This window comes from Ranitomeya variabilis, chromosome 2 (assembly GCF_051348905.1).
Source record: "Ranitomeya variabilis isolate aRanVar5 chromosome 2, aRanVar5.hap1, whole genome shotgun sequence".
In the NCBI taxonomy this organism is placed as follows: domain Eukaryota; kingdom Metazoa; phylum Chordata; class Amphibia; order Anura; family Dendrobatidae; genus Ranitomeya; species Ranitomeya variabilis.
In genome coordinates, this window is record NC_135233.1 from 237,822,343 (window position 1) to 237,843,374 (window position 21,032).

General features: G+C 46.8%; 1 protein-coding gene across 4 annotated transcripts in view; it reads left to right on the forward strand.

Annotated features, from left to right (window-relative positions):
- Positions 1-21,032, forward strand: part of LOC143805198 (ficolin-1-B-like) — a 160,049-nt gene that overhangs the window by 40,316 nt on the left and 98,701 nt on the right. For all 4 annotated transcript variants that reach the window (XM_077284180.1, XM_077284178.1, XM_077284177.1 and 1 more), the window contains 6 exons: positions 4,015-4,068; positions 4,683-4,736; positions 12,682-12,735; positions 17,586-17,630; positions 20,584-20,610; positions 20,814-20,941. In XM_077284180.1, the coding sequence (XP_077140295.1) occupies positions 4,015-4,068; positions 4,683-4,736; positions 12,682-12,735; positions 17,586-17,630; positions 20,584-20,610; positions 20,814-20,941 (362 nt within the window). The remainder of the gene's footprint in view (positions 1-4,014; positions 4,069-4,682; positions 4,737-12,681; positions 12,736-17,585; positions 17,631-20,583; positions 20,611-20,813; positions 20,942-21,032) is intronic.

A 21,032-nucleotide genomic window follows, 5' to 3' on the forward strand; every position in this document is an offset into this window, starting at 1 on the left:
GGTGATCCCCGTTAGGCAGCTTACCCAGAAGAGGTTAACGGAGTCGGCATGAGGAGCAGGAGCTCCCGTCAGGTACCAAAGAGACTGTTGGTGCCTGTTGTGTTTTATGTGATATAAGTAATGAACTTTGCATAACCCGGTTTATGGCATATTCAATAAACCGCATGGACTGTTTTGTTAGAAAATTGTGCCTGGCTACATTAATCCCACGCCAAGTGAGTGTCCCCCAATACACTCAGTAAGAGTAATCTTACACCACCAAGGAGGTACGCGGTCTAGATCATTAATGGACGTTGCAAATCGTATTTTTCAGATAGCCGAGAATCACCTGCTCTCCCTTACGGCTCTCCACATAAAGGGAGAACTAAATACCATGGCCGATTATTTAAGCCGCAACGAGCTCAAACAAGGGGACTGGTCTCTGAAACCGGCTGTCTTCAATCAGATCGTACATTTGTGGGGATGTCCAGAAATAGATCTCTTTGCCAATCGAGGAAACAGAAAACTACATCAGTTCTGTTCCCTACTGCTACCCGTACGCAGTCGATGCTCTCTCAATCTCCTGGAACTTCAGTCTCGCCTATGCCTTTCCCCCTCTAAATCTAATTCCTATAGTTCTGAGGAAAATTCGGGAAGACAGGGCCCGAGTGATTCTGATAGCCCCGTTCTGGCCCAAAAGATCGTGGTTCCCATGGCTGAGAAGCATGTCCATTTCCCAACCATGGATCCTCCCAGAGATACCAGACCTCCTCTCCCAGGGTCCAGTCCTGCATCCACGAGTAACCAACTTACACCTAACAGCGTGGAATTTGAGAGGTCACTTCTAAAGGGGAAGGGATTCTCTCAAAATCTTATAAATACACTGCTTAAAAGTAGGAAAGCCTCCACGACGAGCATCTATGCCAGGGTGCGGAGAAGATTCCTATCGAGTTCAGGAGCACAAATTGATCAAAGACCTGATATTACGCAGATCTTAGAATTTTTACAAAGGGGCCTAGAGATGGGCTTGGCCACCAGTACCCTCAGAGTTAAGGTTTCAGCCCTGGGGGCACTATATAATTCTGACTTAGCCAGTAATCACTGGATATCTAGATTCTTCAAGGCTGTTACTAGATCCAGGCCGGTTATTAAACAAAAAATAGTCCCATGGGACCTAAATCTTGCGCTCTCAGCTCTAACACAAGCCCCGTTCGAGCCTATTGATACTGTCCCAATCAAAATCCTGTCGGTCAAAACAGCCCTCTTAGTTGCCCTCACATCTGCGAGAATGGTTAGTGATCTACAAGCATTGTCGAGACAACCTCCATATATGAAGTTTAGGGAAGATAGAGTGGTTATGAGACCTGACCCCCTTTATCTTCCAAAAGTTGCTTCAAAATTTAATAGATCCCAAGAGGTGGTCCTACCTTCTTTCTGTTCTAATCCCTCTAATGATAAGGAACATAGGTTTCATTGTTTAGACGTACGCAGGTGTCTTCTTAAGGTACCTTCACACGAAGCGACGCTGCAGCGATAGCGACAACGATGCCGATCGCTGCAGCGTCGCTGTTTGGTCGCTGGAGAGCTGTCACACAGACAGCTCTCCAGCGACCAACGATGCCGAGGTCCCCGGGTAACAAGGGTAAACATCGGGTTGCTAAGCGCAGGGCCGCGCTTAGTAACCCGATGTTTACCCTGGTTACCAGCGTAAAATGTAAAAAAAACAAACAGTACATACTTACATGCGTCCCCCGGCATCCGCTTCCTGCACTGTGTGAGCGCCGGCAGTAGCAGGGCACAGCGGTGACGTCACCGCTGTGCTGTGCTTTCACTTTCACTTTGCGGCGCTCAGTCAGTGTGGGAAGCGGACGCCTGGGGACGCATGTGAGTATGTACTGTTTGTTTTTTTTACATTTTACGCTGGTAACCAGGGTAAACATCGGGTTACTAAGCGCGGCCCTGCGCTTAGTAACCCGATGTTTACCCTGGTTACCAGTGTAAAATATCGCTGGTATCGTTGCTTTTGCTGTCAAACACAACGATACACGGCGATCTGACGACCAAATAAAGTTCTGAACTTTATTCAGCGACCAGTGACATCACAGCAGGATCCTGATCGCTGCTGCGTGTCAAACGAAACGATATCGCTAGCCAGGACGCTGCAACGTCACGGATCGCTAGCGATATCGTTACAAAGTCGTTTCGTGTGAAGGTACCTTTAGATACATTTCAGTAACAGACACCTGGAAAAAAGATCACTCCTTATTTTTATCCTACCAGGCAATTAGGAAAGGGCTTAGGGTATCAAAGAATACACTATCCAGATGGATTAGGGAGGTGATATCTCTCGCTTACATCGCAGGTGGCGTGGAAATTCCAGAAGGTATAAAGGCTCACTCCACTCCTGGGCTGAGAGAGCGGAGGTGTCGATTGAAGACATTTGTAAGGCGGCCACATGGTCTTCTCCATCTACCTTTCTTAAGCACTATAGATTAGATCTAGGTGGCTCCTCCGACCTCACGTTTGGGAGAAGGGTGCTGGAGGCAGTAGTCCCTCCCTAGTCACTTTTTTTACTTCTCTGAAAGTCTCTCGTTGTGCTGTCATGGCGACTGAATAAATACGTACGCTACTTACCTGGTAGCAGTGTTTTTTCAGGAGCCATGACAGCACCCTTATATTCCCTACCCTCTTTTCTTTATTGGGATCGACACTTCCTGTAGTATAATTCCTAAGTTTACTCACTGGGTGAATTGTACCATATTTAATATTGTTTGTGTGCTACTAACCTAGAAGGTCCTCTTGTACTCTGTAAACCAACTGGCGGGGGAGTGAGGTGCCGCCCTTTTATGCCTGAGGTTTCCTGTCCCTGAAGGGCGGATCCCCTCTCTCGTTGTGCTGTCATGGCTCATGAAAAAACACTGCTACCAGGTAAGTAGCGTACGTATTTTGTGTCTGGGGCGAAACAGACCGAGGGATGCATATTCATAGCGGAGCTGTGCAGAGAGGATGCTGAGGAACTGTCAGGGATGGTCCGACCCGGGCCCGTGCCATGCGACCATGAGAGAAGTGCAGGGAAAGGAACATTGTTTTATGAAGCCTGCTGTAATTGCTGTGAAGATGATGGATGCACTGTGTACAGAACCCAGTAAAGATGTTCTTGTTGAAGTTAAAATGGACTGTGTCTCAATTAATGCAAATCTGCCCAGAGAGAGTCTCCTGCAGCATAGGGAAGATCCAGAAGGAGCTGGACCTGAAGACACAGGTATGCTGACTAATGCGGGTAATTTTCCTGTGAGGGGAGGCCAGGGCACAGAAATCCCGGTGTCCTTGGCAATGACTACAGCCCTGGCCGAACCTTACAAGTACATGCAGAGCTCAGAATACAGATCAAAGCGAGAGATGTCAATCACTATACGGCAGGTATAATTGAGGGGGTGGAATGGTGAACCCAGCTCTTGGCCACACCAAGGGTGTTTTTATATAAAATCAAATTAGTAAAATCTACAACACAAGTATGATTTTTATAGGGAGCTAAATCCCCTATATGAATGTCTAAATAGTTAAATTTGAGTTTTGCTGATGACACGCTCTGTAAAATCATAGGGAGAAACAAGGCAAACATAATAATAGCAGTCTAACTGGAAAAAGCGTCCACTATCATCCTCTTACAAACCCAGGTTCTGAATGCCATTATTATTGGAGAATGTAAATGTAACTATGCAGAGCCGCAAGTGAATCATGCATCCGGACACTAAGCGATAAAAGGTTAGAGACATTCAGAACAAGAATATATTATGCAATTCCTATAATGCTAGTGATCCAGCTGTATCAGTGGATTTTGCATTTTATACACAGGACTGGCCACGGTCCGTGCTGCACGCTACTAATTAGTCAATTGGAGGCAAAGTGTCCTGTTCTGCCCCTTAGGCTACCTTCTTTACTGTGGAAACCTGAGTGGTGGGAAAATATAGAGGTGGTTTCTGCAGGATGCTTTGTCTCCTACTGTCTAGTTAATATATTTCTTTCTTTATTAAGGTACCCAAGGATCTCAAGGAAGTAAAGGAGATAAAGGGCCAACCGGAGACAAAGGTAAAAGCACTTCATGTAGGCTTCTATTACAGGGGGTGTATGAGGGTAGGAAAACATGGCAAGTGTCTTCTAGACACAGTGTCACTCTTCTCCATGGTCTGTGTCTGGTAATCATATGATGGGACTGATAGTGCCACCTGATGATACTTTATGTTTGAGAACGTTTACCTCATGTCTGGTGCTGGTGTCACTGGTCAGACATGCTCAGTCCCATCACGCAGATCCTCATGTACACAAATACAGAGTGGTATCTGATATTGTACAGACCTATCAATAAGAACTGGTGCGCTAAAAGTAGTCTCTCCTCACCAGCGCTGCACGTTAGGTGGACGTTCTGAAAGGAGATAATAAAAACACCAGAAGACGCCATAACAAGTGTGTAACTGGAACATCTATACATCCCTAACCCATTATACCGCCACATTTTACCATACTGTGATCTGCATCTGAATCACGGGTAATAGATGCTCTGTCCATGTTCAAAATAATAGTTACATTATTGGTAAACTATCACGCAGTGTGGATGATCGTCATGTCTTGCACCTTTGGATGGGGAAGGCGTCACATCTCTCTACAGACATTTATGTAGTACACTATAAATTTTCTTTACTAAGGTGACCTGGGATCTCAAGGAACAACAGGAGATGGAGGACCAACTGGACTAAAAGGTAAGATTGTGCCATGTAGACTTCTACTATAGAGGGTGTATGAAGATAGGAAAACAAGGCTACTTCCTTCTTCAGTAAACGCAGTATCACTATTGTCTATTGTTGTGAAAAGTCTGTCAATATAGAGACAACAAAACCATGTTTGATTTTGCAATGTTCATCATGTTCAGCAGAAAAAAACTTTTTGTGATTTTTTTTTTTTGGGTGTCTCTAAAGTATGTATTGTGCATGTGTAAGATGCCCAAGCGAGGTATTCGTGGGCGAGCTTCAGTCCACACTTGCTTTGGCATCCTACAGGCATCTCGTGTTCCAGTCCCGGTGTGCTGCTGTGTGTGAGGGACATCACACTTACTTTGGGGCTTCAGGACTCTGCTTCTTCTGAGTCCAGGAATCCATCTTCTGGAACCAGGGCAACAAATAATTCAGGAGACACGAGGTTCATAAAACCAACCAAAAACCAAACGTTTACTTGGTGGATCGCAGTATTTACAGGCAGATACAGAGGATAAGGTCCAACGGGTTGTCATCTTTCCCACAGGTACCGGATATAACTTCAGCCCTGGCTCTCGGTATAGGTGGCATGACCCTCTCACTGGCTTTCTTAGTCCTAAGGAGTCTTCTTCACCTGTACCAGTATATCTGGATTGCAATACCTTCCGGCCCATGTTCTGAGTTCATCTTTCCCTGTAGCTTCACAAGCTGAGTGTGCCCCAGGTCCCCGACGTCCATCTCGAGATTGCCCCAGGTCATTTAGACAATCACACGGAAGGGTATTTTCGGCGATTCACTGCCCCGAGTATTAGGCCCACGCTGTTCCTAGCAGCCCCAGACCTGCTACTTCACTCTCTGCTCTCCATACACTCACTGGCCCTGTCACTTCCTCGACCTGCTACCAACCTCAGATTCCCCTCCCAAACTTGCCCGGCCACTATAGTTAACACTGTCTCAGCTTACTGCAGCCCCAGTGGGTATCAACCTTTATCACATACATAAACATCAAATGCATTTAACCCTTGAGTGACAGGTAGCAATCCATCAGTTCCCACCACTGTTACACATGCGCTGTCCTATAGCATGCACCATCCCATGGCATGTGCCGTGCAAACAAAGGACCAGAATGAGGGGGGGCGTGGCCAGCTGCTGAGGGAGCAAGACGTGCTTTTACTGTGCCCCTCTGCTGGACATTATAATCCACCTATTTTATTGCTTTAAAGGACCAATCCACTACATTTGACGGCACTACTAGTGTGCCCTCAGTCCCTGGAAGCATTACTTTGCTATATTGGGCACTGATTGTTGTCACGGATTCTACAAGAGCGCGAGGCCTAAAGACAGACCTGGGCCTGGTCAGATTCACTTCCAGCCCTCCGTCTCATCGTGGTGTGCTACGCCTGTTTCCCCTGCTAGACGAAGTATTCCATCTACCCTCTCTCCTGTTTAACTGGAGGCCGGAGGAGCGCTCCCGAAGCTTTGAGGCTGTGGAGGATCCTGTGACAGGTGAGAGATCACAGCTCCGTCATTGGTGTTCCCGCCCGCCGCCTCTCCCAGCCGCCATTACTGCAGAGGACTCGGCTTATCTGACCTTGCGACCGCGCCGGCCTACCTGGCGGCTGGACGTCTCGGAGCTGCCTCCGGGACGTCGCTGTCGCTGGAGCCGCTGGAGAGACTGGTCGGTGAGAGGGGACCGCGCGCACGTTGCCGCCCATTTACCTCATCGCCGTCGGCAGAGAGAAGGCTCCGGGCGTCTTTCCTTGGGATTTGCTGATCGGTGGAACAGCGCCTGGGAAATCCCCTGAGGTCAGTCTTTTCATCGCCGCTGCATTAAGAGGAGATTGCAACATATCTGGGGTGCCTGATAGGCCCCTACATAAGCTACATCGGCTACCATATCTTCTTATAAGACTCATCAGAGCCATTCTATACCCCCTGGGGCTGTGGGAAGCAAATTGTGGAAACTTATAACAGCTTTATATAAGACTTGCTGTGACTTGTGGCACATCGGAGCTACTTTTTACCCCCTGGGGCTGTGGGAGATCAGCCGGGAGGTTTATTAACAGCTACACATAAAGTATCCTGTGACTTGTGGTCCCCCTGGAATAAAGTGAAAAGACTACAGTCTCACAGACTGGTCGCATTAATTAGGAGCTCCTGCACTGACTGATTTTTTTTTTTTATGGACTTTATAGCCGCTAAAGGACAGATTTTTGGTCTCATTAATGTCCCTACGGCGACACCTAGTGTCCATTCCTTGAAATTTGTACCAATCTCAACTATATGTGCACGTCAGAGTGGAGTTAAGCTCCTCCAGGACAATTTGAGGGGCTTTGATCATTAGATTGTCCTGCCATAGTGTTCTGTGCGGCGGTCCCTGGCCAGAACAGTAGTGAACCTCTGCCCATACAACACTTCCACGGGCCCAACAATCCTAGCCCTGACAGTTCTCCAGACATTATCGACACTTCATTATCAGGTGGCATGGACTCTCTGAGGCCACTCTAATGGCCTGAACTCAGCTCCCCCCCAATCCCAGTAAGGGACAACGCACAGTATGCATCATCCTTGACTCTACTTCTTCAAGCTGGTCATATAATACCGTGGTTCTCCATTTACTCCAACCGCTCCCATGACGAAGCTGTGCAAAAATAATCCTAGGTATGCTAGCAATAGATTCCAGGTGCTGACCGATCTAGAGGATAATATGCTTTCAGGACCTCTTTCCCAGTCCGAATCCTCCAACTCCTCCATTATAGACGGAGCAGAGTCCGAAACAATCCCAGCCTCTACCACCAAGACTCCGAGTACCCCTGCTCCGGATCATAATGCTCTACTCTCTCAGTTTCAGTCTATTTTACATACGGAACTATCCAAAATGTCTGACAAACTGACTAAAGACTTAACAAAGGAAATTAGGGAGCTGGGATCTCGTACCTCAGACTTGGAGGACAAAATGGATTCGTCTCTCGCCACCATTGCTACCCATGAAAAAGACATAGAGGCGCTTCACGAGGAGATTTTTACCCTCAATAATAAGCTCGAGGACTTTGAGAACCGTGCTCGTAGAGGCAATATTAGAATTAGAGGCCTGCCAGAAACCATCACAGACCTTCAATCTACAGCTACAGCCCTGTTCCAGGAACTCCTACCAGGCATTTCCATCGAACGCCTTGAGATGGACCGTATTCACAGAGCCTTAACCAGGAAAAACCCCAAAGGCCCCCCGAGGGACATAATCTTAAAGCTACACTATTATAAAACTAAAGATCAACTTCTCCAAGCCGCTAGAAATTCTACTTCTTTGGTTTTCCAGGGACACTCCTACGAGCTGTTCCCGGACCTGGCCCCCCACTACTATCGCGAAAAGACGGGCAATGAGACCATATTTGGAAGTTTTACGTTCCAAAAACATTAAGTATCGCTGGGGATTCCCCTTTAAGCTGATGTTCACCCACGGAGAGATGGTTCATACGGTCCTTTCCCCAGAAGGAGCAAGCTGCTGCCTCACCAAGTTGCAGCTTATGAATCCCCCCTCACCTGCCTCACTGCCATCATCGTCAATGCCACGGTCGGGAGACAGACGACCTGAACCGCGGGTCTCATCGGACCCACCTTGAGATCCAGCGAATGCCATATCTCTACATGGAGCTTGGATACATACCTAGACAATTCACATTTACAGCCTTGGAACCCTCTAGTATCAATATTACTTTTTTTCCCTTTTATTTTCTTGGCTGTTTTATAGCAGACAGAAAGTTGGTGTTAATAATATTGATGCATCTTAATGTCTTTTCATTTTACAGTTTAAGATTGTTTACAGTTTCCTTCTAGGACTCTTCGGTGCTAGGCCCTTACTGGCCGCCTATTTGGAATTCGGTTCCGAAATGTTATTTCACCAGCTATGAATGCCTGGGAGGGTCTCTTTTTCTTGTAATGCTCCGTTATATTATTTGTATTATATTTGTATTTTCAGGTTATTGATACTGACTTCACACCATGTATTGTTTTGGTGAGTTATTGTGGCTGTAGGGTCTCCCTTCATAGCCACCCCTACAGGTCTGGCACAGTTGACAACACACATGTAGTCCTGATATACAGCTAGGCCTTATTGGTGTTTCACATACCCAGCTTTCCCCCACCTACCCCCCCCCCCCCTTCCTATACAACTAATTATTAGGTTTACTCTAAATTGCGTTGTCCCTGAATTGTCCTTATGCCCCTACAGTGTCCTTATACACTGCTGCTCAGCACGTTAGGTTATGCTTAGCCACTGTTATGGTTTCCCTTGTTACCCTTATATCCATCCCTGTTGTACCCAACTCTCCTTACTTGTGCTGTCCCGACTACTCAATCCTCCCCCCCCCTATCTTCCACCCGAGTAAAGGCAACCTACCTCGCTTGAGTCAGGAGGACTTCCTCACTTCCAACCCGAAAACACGAATGATAGCTAACATAGGCGATCCCCATATCTCTTTACCATGCCGTTAACGATCATTTCACATAATGTATGAGGTTTGAACTCTCCACACAAACGTACCAAGGCCTTTCGCTATTATAGGTCTCAAAGGGCCGACGTGGTCTGTCTCCAAGAGACACACTTCTCTGCCAGTTCTTATCCAAAGTTCTTGTCCACTTCCTACCCATTATATTATTTATCCACCGCCTCTAATAAAACTAAAGGTGTGGCCATTTGTTTTAAGAGGTCCGTTCCCTTCGTCTTTAAATCTTTAGTAGCTGATAAGGAAGGGCGTTATTTGATAGTTACAGGCACTATTTCAGACGAACTGGTCACCATCGTCTCATACTATGCCCCTAACACCCATCAAACCGCCTTTATCTCTAAATTATGTGAATTAATCACCGAGCATGCCCAGGGAGCCACGATACTTTGCGGTGACTCTAACTGTATGCTCAAACCTCATTTGGATAGGTCAACTACTGCACAATCCCTTATTACCCCATCACCACTCCTGTCGACGGACTCGCCCTCCCTTAATAAACTCCTTTGCCAATACCAATGGGAAGACCTGTGGAGGGACTTGCACCCCTCTCAAAGGGATTATACGTATTTTTCCCCGCGACACCTAGTCCACACTAGAATAGATCACATATTTGCCCATCCATCCTTCATTCCTAACATCTCTAACATTTCCATCCTTTCCACCCCATGGTCTGACCATTCACCAATCTTGCTTATATGTTCCGCGCTGCACCCTAAACTATATTCATTTAATTGGACCCTGAATGATTCTCTGCTCTCCTACCCCGAGATCGCTTTAAAATTAAAAGGCCACCTAGAAGAATATTTTTCTCTCAATCTTCAGTCGGCCTCTTCTCCGATTTCTTTGTGGGAAGCGCACAAGGCAGTATTGAGGGGCCTGTGTATTCAAGTAGCCTCCCGTAGGAGGAAAGAGAGACTCGCGAGAGAGGCTGAATTGGAAGATAGGGTATCAGTGCTGGAGACTCAATTGAAAAATTCGCCATCCCCGGACATATACAGAAATCTCACCCACGCCCGAACTGAGCTTGACCTCTGTCTATCTGAAAATGCTGACCGAGCCTTGCGTTGGTCCCAACAACGGTTTTATGCCCTCAATAATAAAAACAATTCTAACCTAGCGCGACGGCTAAAATGTTTACCTCAACCCCGTCCCCCAGTAAGACTACGTACTCCTTCAGGAATCACGTCCAACCCACTGAAGATCACTCAATTGTTCCAGCAGAAATTAATACAACTATATAGTGCCACTTCAACCGTCGATTCCAGTGAGCTAGATGCCTTTTTGGACTCTGTCCCACTCCCGGCGTTGGGACCAGGTCTGATTGACCTGTTAAACCAACCCATTTCTTCCAATGACATAGAGTTAGCTAGTCAACAATTGAAAGTCAATAAAAAACCCGGCCCGGACGGTTTTACAGCCTTATACTATAAAAAATATGCCCCACTCTTGATACCCCACCTTACTAATTATTTTAATTCCTTGAGAGACGGAAATAAACCCGGAGAAGCATCGTTGATAGCAGCTGTGTCTATGATACCTAAGCCTAATTCTGATCAGTTAGCATGGTCCAACTACAGACCAATATCTCTAATTAACATAGGTCAACTGACGTTGTATCACGCTTACACCGAACCCCCCCTGTGGCTAGCTCTAGAGGCCTCGGAACTTCACTCAAGTACCCTTGATACGATACTCTGGACTCTCCCAGTAAACCGGAGAGAAATTACTAATCCCATCATGGTTAATTCTCTCAGAATCTGGGATTCCATAAAATACTCCTCACACTTAATTTCACCATTTTTGCCCTTGGCCCCCCTGTGGGGTAATGCTGCGGGAATAACGAGAGTTCATCACCTCTTTAACGTGGATGGAATCATCCCATTTTCTGTATTGAGTGAGAAATACCATCTCCCATCGAGAGAAATATTTCGATACCTGCAACTTAAAAATTTTGTTCAATCCTTACTAAGAAACTCAGCCCCCCCTTATTCTTTCACCCCCTTTGAACAGAGATGCCGCCAAAACCCATATGCCCCAGGTATCATATCCCTTCTTTATTCACATATCAATTCCCCAACTCAGAGGAGGTCCCTGGGTTATACCGTTCGCTGGGAGTCTGACATAGGTTCAACGCTGACAGACTCGGAGTGGACCCAAATTTGGTCTTCCTCCACCGGGGGTTTGCTCAATACCCTCATGTTGGAGACTAACTACAAAGTATTAACCAGATGGTACCTGACCCCTGCCAGAATAGCAAAGGCTGTGGCTAACTATTCCCCAAACTGCTTTCGGAAATGTAACTCCATAGGAGATATGCTCCATATCTGGTGGCTATGCCCAACAGTTCGAAGGTTCTGGACCAGAGTTTATTTCTTGATTCTTTCAGTTACGAATATTAACCTTAAGAAAAACCCCTGGGAAGCTCTATTAAATAAGCGTATTTCTAATATTCCTAGATATTCCCGGGCCCTTATCACATTTATATTCTTAGCAGCTAAACAAACTATAGCTTCGGCATGGAAAAAAACAGGCTTGGACTTATCGGGAGTTAAATCTCGCCTATCCTGGTATATGGTAAATGAAAAATTAACTGCTATACTAACTACAGAGTCGACAGATTTGAACTTATTTGGCTCCCCTGGGCAGAATATGCAAGCCACACCCCTTTTGCGGATCCGGTATCCCGATTGTCTAACCTTAGTCCTCAGGCGCCTGACTAAACTACCCAAACGGATACAGATTTACTATAATCCCTTCTCGGGTCCCCCTCTCCCTTCCCCCCCCCTGATCCCCTGTCCCACATTCTATGTTTGTCTTTGTTGTTACACTCGTCCTTCGTTATGACTTGTGTTATGTTTATTGCTGGTACTGGAACATAAACGAAGGACTGTTATACTTTTTATGATGCAATGTACTATTGGATAACGTTAAAGTACCTTCCCTTCCTGTACCATTTATTTTTGCAAACTTCAATAAAAATTTATTGTTTAAAAAAAAAGGACCAGAATGAGCGTGCTGGGATCTCAGAGGGTGAGGAACACATTCTTTTCTTAATATTGCTCCCTCCTAGTTCACTCCTCTGCCCTGTTTCCTACTGCCAAAACTTTAGCTTATTTAAATACTTAGGCATGAGGTAGCCACCAATAGGACTCTGGAGAAGGTGGCAAGTGGCAGCCATAGCATAGCAGGAGGTGAAGCTAAAGTTCTACTAATGTCAAAATGACACTGGCTGATAAAGGTATGTCTGCTATTGTTAGAGGAAGGAGGGCCGCAATGTGACTATTACTGTTTATGGAGGAAATGTGGCCTTTATTCGAGGCACTTTGGCTGCTTTTTTGGGCGGTCATTGTGACCATTGCTGGTTTTATAAGGAACACTGTGTGGATGGGGAAGGCATCACATTCTTTATAGACAATTATGTATTACATTATGTACATTTTCTTAATCAGGTGATCAGGGTGCTTTAGGAAGAACAGGAGACAGAGGACTAACCGGAGAGAAAGGTAAGACTACATCATGTAATACTTCTAATACAGGGGTTGTATGAGGTTAGGAAAACATGGTTTCTTGTAGACACAACGTCACTCTTCTCTATGGAACATGTCTGGTATTATCGGACTGAGCCTCAATTCAGGTCTTAGATCCACAAAATTTGCTTAGGTGGAATTGGGCATTATCTACTTATTGTCACATCTCCTCCGGGGCCCTCTTTTTGCAATGGCTTCTTCTGTCACTATGCGCCGCCATATTCATTCTACGGGTGGTGCTGATGATGGAGGTGACTTCGGGACTAGAAGCTCTTGGCGGCGCAGACTCTGTTCAGCCACTGAGATTATGGAGGCTGGGACCTGTAGTGCCGTCCAGTCTGACAGTATAGGTGTGTGTGCTGTCCAGCTGGAATAATCAGCTGCTGCCATTTCCCATGGTGGCTTACAATTCTCCCATTCCCCAAGACCCACTAACAGACCTGGTGGTGGAGTCGGCATACTCTTGTCCCCCCAATGCACGTTCCAGGTTGTACCCCCAGTTTCTTCACTTTCGTTCCCTTCTTTTGAGGTCCACACCATCAGGCTCTTCCGTCCCCTCTCCCTCAGAGTAGCGGTCATATACCGGCCCCCAGGCTCACCTACCCACTTCCTGGACGACTTCTCAGCCTGGCTGCCGCACTTCATGTTCTCAGAATTACCAACCCTTATCCTGGGAGACTTCAACATTCCCATTAACAGCCCCATGTCCACATCTGCATCCCAGCTTCTATCACTAACCACTTCTCTCGGCCTCTCACAGCTCTCAACCTCTGAAACACACAAAGACGGTAACACCCTGGACCTGCTCTTTGTCCGGCTCTGTTCAATTCCCCACCTAGATAACTCACCACTTCCCCTCTCTGACCACAACATTCTCTCCTTCACACTCACAATTCCTCGCCCACCCCAGCACTCTCCTACCTACCACACATTCAGAAATCTACATGCTATTAATCCTCACACACTTTCAGACTCCTTACACTCATCACTGTCCCCAGTCTCCTCTTGTTCCTGTCCTGATCTGGCTGTACATCACTACAATGACACTCTTAGAAGCACCCTAGACCAAGTAGCTCCCCTCACCCTCAGAACCTCCAAACACAGAGTGAAACAGCCCTGGCTCACATCGCAAACCCGATTTCTCCAGCGATGCTCCAGGTGTGCTGAACGCTTATGGAGGAAAACTCGCACCCCAGAAGACTTCTTACACTTCAAATTTATGTTAAGGACCTATAACTCTGCCCTTCACCTTGCCAAACAGACCTACTTCACCACTCTGATCTCATCACTATCCAACAACCCCAAGAAACTTTTTGACACATTTCACTCCCTCCTCAGGCCAAAAGCACAAGACCCTATCACAGACATTTGTGCTGATGACCTGGCCTCCCACTTTATAGAGAAAATAGACAATATCCGTCAGGAAATCCGCTCTCAGACACCAAGTGCAATGACTCCCATTCCTCCCTGCATCTCCCCTGGCTCACTCTCCACATTCGATCCCATCACAGAAGAAGAAGTCTCCAAGCTCCTCTCCTCTTCTCGTCCGACTACATGCACCACCGACCCCATTCCCTCACACCTCCTCCAGTCTCTCTCTTCAGTCGCCACAACTCACCTAACTACAATCTTTAATCTCTCCCTCTCCTCTGGCATTTTCCCCTCCTCCTTCAAACACTCTATCATTACTCCATTACTAAAAAAACCCCACCCTTGACCCATCATGCGCAAACAACTACAGACCGGTCTCCAATCTACCCTTCATCTCAAAACTCCTGGAGCGCCTAGTCTACTCCCGCCTTACCCGTTACCTCTCCACTCATTCCCTCCTAGACCCTTCACAGTCCGGGTTCCGCCCCCTACATTCAACAGAAACTGCACTCATCAAGGTGACCAATGACCTTCTGACAGCAAAATGTAACGGTGACCACTCTCTGCTCATTCTCCTCGATCTTTCTGCAGCTTTCGACACTGTTGACCACCCTCTCCTACTCTCTAGGCTCCAGTCACTAGGCATTAAGGACACTGCTCTCTCCTGGTTCTCTTCCTATCTTTCTGACCGCTCCTTCAGTGTTCTGTTCTCCGGCTCCACTTCATCTCCTCTTCCTCTCACTGTCGGGGTACCTCAGGGCTCAGTCCTTGGCCCCCTTCTCTTCACCCTCTACACGGCCCCAATTGGACAGACCATCAGCAGATTTGGCTTTCAGTACCATCTTTACGCTGATGACACACAACTATACACGTCAGCCCCTGACCTTACCCCCGCTGTACTACAGAACGCCACTGACTGTCTGTCTGCAGTCTCTAACATCATGTCCGCTCTCTATCTGAAGCTCAACCTCTCCAAAACTGAACTTCTTCTGCTCCCGCCTTCTACTAACCTCCCTAAATCTGACATTTCCCTCTCCGTGGGTGGCACCGTAATAACACCTAGGCAGCAGGCACGCTGTCTGGGTGTCATGTTTGACTCCGATCTCTCCTTCACCTCCCACATACAATCTCTTGCCCGCTCGTGCCGCTTACACCTAAAGAACATCTCTAGAATCCGCCCTTTTCTCACCATGGAGACAACAAAAACTCTCACTGTCGCCCTAATCCACTCCCGCCTGGACTACTGCAACTCTCTTTTAATTGGCCTCCCCCTCACGCGACTTTCCCCTCTCGAGTCTATCCTTAATGCGGCAGCCAGGGTCGTCCATCTGGCTAATCGTTACTCGGACGTGTCCGCTCTTTGCCAGTCATTACACTGGCTGCCCATTCATTACAGGATACAATTCAAAGTACTTGTTCTCACCCACAAAGCTCTCCACAGTGCGGCACCCCCTTACATCTCCTCCCTCATTTCTGTCTATCGGCCTAGCCGACCGCTGCGCTCGGCAAACGACTTTCGACTAACCTCTGCACTAATCCGTACCTCCCACTCCCGACTCCAAGACTTCTCCCGTGCTGCGCCAATCCTCTGGAATGCTCTACCCCAAGATATTAGGACCATCCACAACTTGCATAGCTTTAGGCGCTCACTCAAAACTCATTTGTTCAGAGCGGCCTATCACGTTCCCTAATCAGTCATTTTATGTTTGTGTGTGTGTGTGTGTGTGTAGCCCATTCACTATCTCATCTACCCCCCACCCCCTGAAGATGGCTGGACCATCATTGTAAATACATCATTGTAAATACACACCTGTACTTTGTATCTCCCCACCTCATTGTAGATTGTAAGCTCTCACGAGCAGGGGCGTCTTATTTTGCTGTATTGTTAACATTGTTACCTATGACTGTTGTTTGAAACTGTTAAACTGTAAAGCGCTGCAGAATATGTTGGCGCTATATAAATAAAGATTATTATTATTATTATTATCAGCTCCCTGTTTTGGCCACTTGGACAGCACCACACTGTACTACTGCCAGATATAGTTTATCTACTTTCTTTTAAGGTACCGTTACACTAAACGACTTACCAACGTTCACGACCAGCGATACGATCTGGCCGTGATCGTTGGTAAGTCGTTGTGTGGTCGCTGATGAGCTGTCACACAGACAGCTCTCTCCAGCGACCAACGATCAGGGGAACGACTTCGGCATCGTTGAAACTGTCTTCAACGATGCCGAAGTCCCCCTGCAGCACCCGGGTAACCAGGGTAAACAGTGCAGGGCCGCGCTTAGTAACCCGATATTTACCCTGGTTACCATTGTAAAAGTAAAAAAAAAACCACTACATACTCACATTCTGATGTCTGTCACGTCCCCCGCCGGCGTCCACAGGGTTAAAACTGCTTTCGGCAAGAGCGCTGCTAATATGCACGCGCTGCTGCCGAGAGCTTCCCTGCACTGAATGTGTCAGCGGCACGCCGGCAGTAACATGGGTGACGTCACCGCTGTGCTCTGCTTTACGGCCGGCGCTTTACGGCCGGCGCTGACAGTCAGTGCAGGGAAGCTCTCGGCAGCAGCGCATGCATATTAGCAGCGCTCCTGCCGAAAGCAGTTTTAACCCTGTGGACGCCGGGGGACGTGACAGACATCAGAATGTGAGTATGTACTGTTTTTTTTTTTTTAACTTTTACAATGGTAGCCAGGGTAAATATCGGGTTACTAAGCGCGGCCCTGCGCTTAGTAACCCGATATTTACCCTGGTTACAAGTGAACACATCGCTGGATCGGCATCACACACACCGATCCAGTGATGACAGCGGGTCATCAGCGACTAAATAAAGTTCTGGACTTCTAGCTCCGACCAACGATATCACAGCGGGATCCAGATCGCTGCTGCGTGTCAAACACAACGATATCGCTATCCAGGACGCTGCAACGTCACGGATCGTTGTCGTTCTCGTTGTAAAGTTGCTGAGTGTGAAGGTACCTTAAGTCCCTGTGCTATCTGCTCCTGATTGCTTGTTTATTTTCCCATTGTCTGACCATGGCCTATTTACTGATTATACTCCTGCCATCTGATTTTGTACTTTCTCTGCCTTCCGTCTCTGCCAACGAACCACTCTAGTCAGCCTATACTACTGGCCAGCAGCCTATTACGCAGTCCGAACCTAGAGGTGCCACTGTCAGTCCAGATCCCTGCACAGGAGTTAAAGGGTGAAGGTTAGCGCAAACCCTGGAATCTGGTAAGCGGAGTGGCTAGCGCTAAGCCTATCCATGGCAGCCGCTTTAGGACTGCCAGGTAACCACTGACGGAGCCCCAGTACACTTACATTCTTCTATCAGGTAGATGGGGGAGCCATCATATCTCTATTGCTTCTTAACTTAAGTAATAGTTGTGCACTTATAAACCATTGACAAAAATGACATCACCGACACTTATTGTCATTCTTCTTTAGGAAGCAAAGGAGAAAAAGGTTACTCATACAGTGCCATGTTTGGAGGTAAGAAAAAGTTATAGCATCAATGAATTCGCCAGTGATTTCTAGGGGTGGTGGTGTACTCCAATGTGGTGCCAACCAGCCTGGGTAGAAAGTCTGCAGGCCAGGTGGTAATGCACCCTAGGAAAAACATAAGTTATGTAGATTACAGTAGTTCTCCTCTAGAGCCACCTATTTAGGGATACCTACAATATTAATCCATTTTCAACCCTTTAGCTTTTATCCTCTGTCATGTTTGCAAAGCTTGTTAAATGTTCAAACATTGACCTATACCTGCAAAAGGCAGCACTATACAGACCCCAATCTTCTAGAGGAGAACTTACATGTTTACCAGGTGAAAGGGCATATAGGTGCCCAGCTCATTATGTGTTGTGGCCAAGGTATGTGCCTCCTGTTTTATTCGTTTAAATGTCAGCGGGAAAAGTCATCCTGGATGGTATTCCCAGGCAAACTTGGTGTTTAAGTCACCTTGGTTCTCTGGAGTGATGCCTGGCACGCACAGACACATAGATATTGTGCCGTGGTGATACGGTAGATAGGGAATGGAGGATATATATATATATATATATATATATATATATATATATATATATATATATACACACTGATCAAAAAAATAAAGGGAACACTAAAATACCACATCCTAGATATCACTGAATTAAATATTCCAGTTGTAAATCTTTATTCATTGTATAGTGGAATGTGTTGAAAACAATAAAACATAAAAATGATCAACGTAAATCAAAATGAATATCCCATGGAGGTCTGGATTTGTAATCATGCTCAAAATCAAAGTGGAAAATCAAATTACAGGCTGATCTAACTTCAGTGGAAATGCCTCAAGACAAGGAAATGATGTTCAGTAGTGTGTGTGGCCTCCATGCGCCTGTATGACCTCCCTACAATGCCTGGGCATGCTCCTGATGAGGTGGCAGATGGTCTCCTGAGGGATCTCCTCCCAGACCTGGACTAAAGCATCCGCCAACTCCTGGACAGTCTGTGGTGCAACGTGACGTTGGTGGATGGTGCGAGATATGATGTCCCAGATGTGTTCAATCGGATTCAGGTCTGGGGAAAAGGCGGGCCAATCCATAGCTTTAATGCCTTCATCTTGCGGGAACTGCTGACACACTTCAGCCACATGAGGTCTGGCACTGTCTTGCATTAGGAGGAACCCAGGGACAACTGCACCAGCATATGGTCTCACAAGGGGTCTGAGGATCTAATTTCGGTACCTAATGGCAGTCAGGCTACCTCTGGCGAGCACATGGAGGGCTGTGCGGCCCTCCAAAGAAATGCCACCCCACATCATTACTGACCCACTGCCAAACCGGTCATGCTGAAGGATGCTGCAGGCAGCATGTTGCTCTCCACGGCGTCTTCAGACTCTGTCACGTGTTCAGTGTGAACCTGCTTTCATCTGTGAAGAGCACAGGGCAAATTTGCCAATCCTGGTATTCTGTGGCAAATGCCAATCGTCCTGCACGGTGTCGGGCTGTGAGCACAACCCCCATCTGTGGACGTCAGTGTCATGTCGGACGCTATTCACACTAGGGCGTCCGACAGACAGCGGTAATTCCACATTCGTCCACTATACGCTCAGTGGCGCCGGCTAGATTTTTATCCAGGTTGCCCAGGGTTAATCTGGCTGGTACTCGGGTTGGAGGCTGGGTCACGCCCAAGGCCTTTAAATAGTATTGCTGGACTTTGGGCGTCGCCGATTATAGCTTGTGCCTCGTGCCTAGTGATTCCGGTCTGGAGTGGTGGTCTTGGAGAAGAAATATCGTATCTGGTGGTGTATTATCCTGTTATTTTTCTTCTTCCTATATTTGTATTTGTTTTGCCCTGGGCACATTATTGTGTTTTTCTGTGTGTATGCGGCATGGTGCGTTTTTTAGTTTTCCCTGTCTGTGCTTTCTGTGGGGGTTGGTGTGTGGTGGTTTCAGCATAGGGCTGAAACAGGAGTCAGGGCCAGGCCTGGTGGCCCAGACAAGCACATCATTAGTGTAAATTCTGGGAGAGGGACAGACGGGGTGTTCCCTAGTCTGAGGGATATTGCAGGGGCCCGGGTAACCAGCCTTAGCCAGCCTAGTCTCCCCGTGACAGTCAGGCACTCAGACCATCCTCAAGGAGTCGGTTTCTAACCGTTTGTGCAGACACATGCACATTTGTGGCCTGCTGGAGATCATTTTGCAGGGCTCTGGCAGTGCTTCTCCTGTTCCTCCTTGCACAAAGGCTGAGGTAACGGTCCTGCTGCTGGGTTGTTGCCCTCCTACGGCCCCCTCCACGTCTCCTGATGTACTGGCCTGTCTCCTGGTAGCGCCTCCAGCCTCTGGACACTATGCTGACAGACACAGCAAACCTTGTTGCCACAGCTCGCATTGATGTGCCATCCTGGATGAGCTGCACTACCTGAGCCACTTGTGTGGGTTGTAGAGTCTGTCTCATGCTACCACGAGTGTGAAAGCACAACCAACATTCAAAAGTGACCAAAACATCAGCCAGCAAGCATTGGTACTGAGATGTGGTCTGTGCAGAACCACTCCTTTATTGAGTGTGTCTTGATATTTGCCAATAATTTCCATCTGTTGTCTATTCCATTTGCACAACAGGATGTGAAATTGATTGTCAAACAGTGTTGCTTCCTAAGTGGACAGTTTGATTTCACAGAAGTTTGATTTACTTGGAGTTATATTCTGTTGTTTAAGTGTTCCCTTTATTTTTTTGAGCAGTGTATACACACAAACACACACACACACACACACACAGCGGGTGAAATAGGTTTTGAACACATCATCAATTTTCGAAGTACATACATTTCTAAATGTGCTATTGAGATGAATTTCAACCTTGGTTGTAGGTAACATTGAAATGTCCACATTACATTGCTTATCCTGTACTGATCCAGACTTACAGCCATTTATAAATTGTGTTATGTATTGTTTCTTACTAACAGGACAAAGTGGACTAACGGGTCGTAAAGGTAATATATGGATGGACAATCTTCCCAGTACTGGCAGGTTGGGACAACTCTTATCTTATGTGTATGTATGGTCAGTTTTACAGCTCAGGGTTGTTTCCTTGTCATGTATTTAGAAAGTGACACAACCTTAAATGTAGATTAATTCTATCCATATAATCTAAAGATGTAGATAAAGAACATAAATGTGTCCATCTATTTTGTAGGTGCAAAGAACTGTAAAGAGCTGAGGGACCAAGGTGTTGTTTTCAGCGGCTGGTACACAATATACCCAGATGACATGCAGCCCTTGATGGTGCGATGTGACATGGTCTCGGATGGAGGAGGTTGGATAGTAAGTTTATAAGAAGCATTACACCTTCAGACGACTTTATTGATTTCTACGTGGCCTCAATAGACAGTTCTGAAAATGTATATGCCCGTAG